Source organism: Protobothrops mucrosquamatus, unplaced genomic scaffold (genome assembly GCF_001527695.2).
Source record: "Protobothrops mucrosquamatus isolate PMUCROS unplaced genomic scaffold, P.Mucros_1.0 scaffold960, whole genome shotgun sequence".
Classification (NCBI taxonomy): Eukaryota; Metazoa; Chordata; class Lepidosauria; order Squamata; family Viperidae; genus Protobothrops; species Protobothrops mucrosquamatus.
In genome coordinates this window covers 1-7,468 of record NW_015387204.1, presented here as the reverse complement: position 1 = coordinate 7,468, position 7,468 = coordinate 1, and the positions used below count along the sequence as shown (strand labels likewise).

The 7,468-nt window shown below is 36.9% G+C and overlaps 1 protein-coding gene across 1 annotated transcript in view; it reads right to left on the bottom strand.

The window, feature by feature from the left end:
- GLP1R (glucagon like peptide 1 receptor) overlaps nt 1-5,587 on the bottom strand; it is a gene marked incomplete at its 5' end in the record, with an annotated part of 38,000 nt that extends 32,413 nt beyond the window's left edge. The window contains 3 exons of the mRNA XM_015819627.1: nt 2,850-3,009; nt 4,271-4,424; nt 5,481-5,587. Coding sequence (XP_015675113.1) covers nt 2,850-3,009; nt 4,271-4,424; nt 5,481-5,587 — 421 coding nt within the window. The remainder of the gene's footprint in view (nt 1-2,849; nt 3,010-4,270; nt 4,425-5,480) is intronic.
- Between the last annotated feature and the right edge of the window lie 1,881 nt (nt 5,588-7,468).

Genomic DNA, 7,468 nt, shown 5'->3' with positions numbered 1-7,468 from the left:
AAAATGATTAAAAATAAATATTCAAATTTGGCCGCTTCTACTAAAAATTTGATTAAAACCAATTTAAAATACCCCTAGGCCAGTCCTGCCCGCTGAAATAACCAGGTCTTGAGGGCGCGGCGGAAGGAGGGGAGATCCGGAATCACCCGGATCTCTGGGGGCAGCTCGTTCCAGAGGGTGGGTGCTCCGACAGAGAAGGGGCAGCTCGTTCCAGAGGGTGGGTGCTCCGACAGAGAAGGCTCTCCGACAGAGAAGGCTCTGCCCATATGATCACTTCGTACAATGACTGCAGTCCCTGCTCACCTAATTGTGATCATTAAGTGACTGCATGAATCATTAAGTGAAGAGGGGGGATGTCTCAGGGTGTGAGGGAGACCACAGGGCGGGCAGGACCCACCAGCGCATGAAAATCTGTCATGGACCAGGAGGCTTTGGCCAATTCCAGAGCTGCCTCAGCCTCAGAGAACTTCAGCCTATTCCCCACCCAGCCATTCAGCCACACATTGTAGCCCTCAGGCAGCTTCAGGGCCTGCTGACACATACAAAGCTGCCACAGCCCTGGAGGCCTTTGGACTGCTCCCCACCCATCTATTCAGCCACCCATGGGAGCACTTAGCCAACTCCAGGATCCAGAAGTGCACAGCTTATCTTTCCATCTTTCTGCAGCTCCTGACAGGTACACCCAGCAGTGGGGGTGGGGGGCAGTCTTTCTACAGAAGATTTGTAAAATCCTACAGAATTTTGGAAAAGCTAGCAAAAATATTGCAAATGGCAATCACATGATCACAGGGTGCTTGGCAACCAATTGTAAGTGGGAACAGGTTGCCAAGTACCCAAAATGTGGTTACATGACTGTGGGAGTGGAGTGTGACATTTTACGATGGCTGGAAGTGCTCAGTTGGCTGTAAAGCACTCTTTCAGATGCCGTCATAACTATAAATGGTTGTTCAATAATCAGTCCAAGTCAAGAAGAATTACCCACAGCAGTTTGCTTTTCAATTTACTTTACTGCAAAAAGATCATGCTTCTAATCCTGGAGAAATAAATCTCTCATAGGCTGAGTATAAAATGAGCATGATTTTCTAAAGGGAAAAAAAGAAAATTAAAAACAGGATGGATCACCACTAAAATGTTCAAATATCATTTAGTGACTTTCGCTATTTAGGGTCTGGGATTTGCTGCAAAATGGCACACTGAAAAACATGGTGGTCTTGGGTAATTTGAAAAGTTGGAGGACAGGGAATCTCACTTTATATATTTCCTTATAGAAATCACAAATTAGACTGAATTATTACATACACAAAAGTAAGGGACAAATTCTATTTTTGTTTAACTAAGTTGACTTTTATACCTTATTTTATGCCTATAAAATGGGATTTTAAAACTTATGTCTTACGATAGTATCATCTCAATAAAGAAAACAGACGATAACTACAGTACGTTCGGTCTATTGATCACAGCAGGGTAATTGTGCATGATTCAGAACTCCTTGTATACAAAGATAATTTGGGTTTTTTTGTTCTAAACAAATTACACAATCCCTTTTGCTTCATTTAATGTTCTGTTTCCAGCTCATAACAGGCATAGACAGCCTCTGTTCAGAATGTACCATGTATAGTTAGCTTTCTGGATGATAACTACTGAACTCAAGTTTTGCTAAATATAATCTGCAATCAGAAATATTTCAGGTCAATCTTTTATGTATTTTGTAATGCAGTTGGGTCTCTGCTAAATAATTATAATAGTTTTTTCATTCCATTTCAACTTTCTTAGAAAATTGTTCAATAATTTTAGGACAGGGCTCATCATTTTGCATGTTTTTACTTTCTATAACTTTAAATAATTTACAGCAAGTAGACTGTTATTAGATCTATGCAACTTTCACTAGAACAACCCAATTTATTTTCTTGTGAATACTTCATTGATTATTGGTTGTGACAGAACATAATATATTCATCCTCCATACATCATGTGTACTTGGAAGGATCACATAAATAATATGCAGGTGATCATTTAGATGAATTTTACAGTGTACTCATTTTGAATGTTCACATAGGAATGTAAAACTGTGGAAGAGAAAAGACCCCATCAAATCCATTCAAGATGCATTTTAAAATTGTACCCCACTGGCATTTAACACAATACAGGCTAGACTGTATTAAACTAAGAATCTACATTGATTCTACAATCCAGAACGTATTGGGAAGCTTGTCTTGTATATGCTGCACCTGTGCAGAAATATATCACTGTTTAAAAATGATTTGATTAATGAAATGACAGGCTACCAGATAATGTATATTTACAGTGAAGCATTATATATTATCTTAAAGATTTGCCTGATTATATAAGGCAACATGGTAGTAAACATAACAAAAAAATGCCTCTGAGCCATGAAATAGAGATCTATACTACATGATCCCAGGACACTGCAGCCATCATAACTGTGAACCAATTGCCAAGCATCTGGATGTAAATCATGTGACAATAGGATGCTGCTATGGTCATAAGTGTGAAAAATGGCTATAAGTCACTTTTTTGAGTGCTGTTGTAACTCTGAAAGCTCACTAAATGAACTGTTGTAAGATGGGGACTACGTGTAATGCTAGTATTAAAAGTAAAGCATATAATCCTCCTCCTCACCGATGGTGCTAGAGAATTCAGAAAGGCCTCTGCATTATTTCTGAGCATGTTCTTATTGAAAGGCTCTTCACGAGTGTAAAAGCAGACAAAGTGGATCCAAAGATCAATATTTCTTTGTAATAAAAAGCAGTATTTCCTCATTTCACGTCTCCTAAAATACTAAACCAAGAAATACCATATTTGAAAAAGAGGCAGGAAATCCTACTTACCCCAGCCAATACAAAGGTAAAGTCGAAAGATTCTCTGCTCAGAAAATACTGAGAGGGCTAGTAGAGTGTACAGGTACATTCCTTCCACCAGTAGCCAGTAATAGTTTGCAGTCACACAATACTGCATCATCACAAAGATCAGACGGCAGCTAAGTGACTCCTGAGAGAACAGAGAGTTGAGTAAATACTTTAGGTGCCGCAGACCAGGAAAAATGTAAAGTGCACATGAAACCACAATGCCACAATGCCCCCACAGGTTTGATAATAGAGCAGCAATCTTTGGAGACTGTCAACATCAGGCTAAAAAATAATCAAATTCAGTAGCAGATATTCCTTCACTATACACCCCTTTACCATGCCTATTTAATCTATTTTCTTAGCTGCCTTGAAGCATTATAATGTTTTCATCCATGTCCAAAGGGACATTTCTATTCTGCCCAAGAGGCAGCTTCCCTTATGCTCATCTTACACACACACACACACACACACACACACACACACACACACACACACACACACACATCACTCAAGATATGAGACCTCAGTTGAGCAATTTGGATTGTGGCAACAGAAGCTGCCAGAAAAGGATGAAGAGATGCTTTGTGAAGGCAAAACTTTGCCTCTGCCAAAATACATAAATTCCCTTTTTTCAACCTTGCAGGAGCTTATGCCTCATCATATTCTGAAGAGATTTCGGAAGGGCAGTGTGTTCTCCTTCTGTCTGTTTCTCTGGGTTTATTCTTCTCAGAATATAAGCCATTGTTCAAAAATAAAACTTTGAATAAAAATAAGAGCTACCATTTCTTCTGAAAATGTTAGTGACTACATTTCCAATTACACCTTATATCCTGGTTCCTCTCTCAGACAAAAGTGGGTTGATTTATATAGAATTGGAATGGGGCTAGACCAGGGGTATCAAACTCGCAGCGTCACGTGACATGTCGCAACTTTTTTCCATTGCCGGCAATGGGGTGGGCACCGTTTCACCATGACGCATCCGGCCCATGGGCAGGCAGTTTGACACCCCTGGGCTAGACAGTATTATGTGGTATTTCAATGTTTTTATTATGAGACAAATGATATCTTTTTCAAGGAATATTTCTAATCATATTTGTTAGGATAGTAATTAAAAAGCACAAGTGTTGGACAAGTTATCAAGATTTACCATTTTAAGGATGATCTAAGCACTAACAGTTGCTTTTAGACTTCTGAAAAGTTAAAAAAATAATAAAAGAAAATGGAAGTGAAGAAGAAATCTTATCCATAAGGGAACAGAAAGGGATTTCTATTTTAAGTATTTTCATCTATAATCATATGTAAATCTAACAAGCTTTCCACCAAAAGTAAATGTACACTTTAATGCAAATATATTGCAATCACATACTTCTGTTTAGGAAAATATTTTTAGCCTTATCATATACCTGGTAGGAAATTACACTCTCCCACTGTTGTTGACGAGGGGCTGTCTTGTACATCCACGTGAGCATGGAGTCCTTAATGAAGATGGACACAGCACGTAGGATAAATGAAGTAAAAAGGTTCAAGTGAATGTAGTTCCTGGTGCAATGCAGATGCCTGTAAATATAATTATGATGCTTAAATTCACTTGAAAACGTGTAGGCTGTAATGACTGTCAAGTGAGAATTAAGGGAGCTCTGTTCAAAAATGAAATGTGTACATGAGCTAGTTACCCTGTAGAGTTAAAAATGAATTTGTGGGCTGCTCTCATTTCTGAAACAGAAAGCAAACTACTGATACTAAAAAATATGCTGAACTATAAATGGGGTACCATTTTCTATAGTATTCAAAGAAAAGGGTTTAAAAACAAAGCCTTAAAATTGAGTTTTAAGTCCCGTAGGTAAAGATTTAAAAACCCATTGTGTAAAGCATGCTTAGTTTAACTGCTCTGCACATTTCTGCAGGAGATTGTGACAGAAGCATCTATTACCATCAAGAGAAATCATGCTATTTACCAGCAATTGTTTGAAAGAGAGGAGTATTACTGATATAGCACTTAAGAAAGAATTGCATGCACACAGTAGGAATAAGTGGAACATGATTTCACTTCTGGGATCCCAATAAGCAAAAATGAAAATTCATTATGAGCATCAAGTTAAGAGAACTGAAATTTCAACATGTCAAAAAGAAAAACTTAATTCAGTGACTAAACCTTTCATCATTGCAGCAGCAGTACTTTACTTCGGAACTCCTTCTCCTTATTTCTACCAACTTATAACAAACCATATTTAAAAGCAGATGATATAGCAGAACAAAATTATATTGAAAAAAAGTTTTTCTGTTTCTACCTCTAACAAAACAAATGTTCTTCCAATTTATTAAAAGGAATATTCATAACAGTTTAGCTGTGTCCAATTTAAAAGTAATGTTTAGATTTCTTTTTATTTATTTATAGTGCAGCTTTTTTCCTGTCCCACAAATCCACTCAAGACAAACTTCTTATTATATACTTCTCTTTAAGCCCATACTTTGAAAATTTCCCAACTAACATATGAAGTTTAATTTTTATACCACTTCTAATTATTCATCATTACATTTAAGTTTTAAAATTAAGCATCAAGTACCAGATATTTTCCTACACTAGAATTCATTCTTTTTAGCCACATGGGTTACCTGAACCAAAGGAGGATGCCAGTTGCTATAACAAGGGCTGAGAAAGACAGAGCATATCCAGTGGTGTAGATGACAGAAAGGAATAACAACCGTCTTCCTGATGAGTCCTGAAAAGGGTAACACAGAAACAACTGAAATAAAATTACCAGACTTTTCCTGTTTTGTTGTGTCCTAGATTGTTTCAAAGGAACAGACAGAAATGCAAAGCCAATAATTTTACATGGAAACACAGAAAAAAACTGACCAAACATGCCAGTACACAATATTTAATTAATCGATCAGAATAGATTTGAAAGGGACCTTAGAGGTCTTCTAGTCCAACCCCCTGCTCAATCAGGAGATCCTATACAATTTGAGACAAGTGGCTGTCCAGTCTCTTCTTAAAAACCTCTAGTGATGAAGCACCCACAAGCTGTTCCATTGGTCAATTGTTCTCACTGTTAGGAAATTAATTCCAGGTTGCTTCTCTCCTTGATTAGTTTCCATCCATTGTTTCTGATCTTGCCTTCTGGTGCTTTGGAAAATAAGTTGACTCCCTCATCTTTGTGGCAGCCCCTCAAATATTGGAATATTGCTATCATGTCACCCCTACTCCTTCTTTACTCTAGACTAGCCATACCCAACTCCTGCCACCATTCTTCATATGTTTTAGTCTCCAGGCCTTTAATCATCCTAGTTGCTCTTTTCTGCACTTTTTCCAAAGTCTCAACATCCTTTTTGTAGTATGGTGACCAAAATTGGTTGCAGTATTCCAGGTGTGGTCTTACTAGAGTTTTATAAAACGGTACTAATATTTCATGTGTTCTTGATTCTGTTCCTCTGTTAATACAATCCAGGATTGTATTAGCTTTTTTGGATGCTGCTGCACACTGCTGGCTCATATTTAAATGATCGTCCACTAGCACTCCAAGGTCTTTCTCACAGTTACTATTTTTGAGCCAGGTTTCACTTAATCTATACTTATATCTTTGTTTTTTCCTGCCTAAGTGTAAAACCTTGCTTTTCTCCACATTAAATTTTATCCTCTTGGATAGGGCCACTTTGTCGAATGCCTTACTGAAATCTAAGTATATTATGTCCACAGCATTTCAGTGGTCTACTAATTTAGTCACCTTTGTCAAAGATTGGTTTGGCATGATCTGTTTTTAACAAACTCATGCTGGCTTCTAGTTATCATTTTATTTGTTTCTAGATGTTTGCAGATCTGTTTTTTTGATTATTGTTTCCAGTATTTTCCCTGATATTGATGTTAGACTGATTGGTCTGTAGTTTCCTTTTTTATATTAAGGCATTCAAATCAATGCATTCTTTCTTGATCAAGATAATTTCAAACAAAATGAATTTGAACTAGAACCTTAGAGTTAGTTTTAGGTTCCTTGAGATGAGGCTATGGTTCAGCAAAGAAAAACTGAAAGGCATAAAATCAAAACTGTTTCTTGATTTTAAACGGCTTTGACTGCATAATTTGTAGAAAGCAACCATTCATTTGAATTCAATGTTATCAGCTAGGTTATTTTAAAAGATTCTTTGTTAAAGCAAAATGTGAATTCAATGCCAACTAAATCTAAAGGCATAATCTTAATTCTATTTATTTACTTACTTACTTACTAATTACTTACTTACTTACTTACTTAACTTATCTATATGCGTCTTTTGGGCAGCTTTTTAAACAAAAGTGAAATAATCTCATAAACATCTAATAGAGGCGGGAAAAAGGCTCCTGCACTTGTATTAAACAATTCAGTTTTTCTGAATGTAGTTTACAGCAATAGTATATTTATTTTATTTAATTTATTTAATTTAATTTATATCCCGCCCTTCTCCCAACGGGACTCAGGGCGGCTCACAACATATTTAAAACAAAGGCATATATACAATCCCCCCCTGTAAAACCGAATTAAACCAAATTTTAAAGTTGTGTTATTTCGAATTCCTTAAAATGAACCCAGTATAAAATCCTCCCTAGGCCAGGTCCGCTTGCTGAAAAA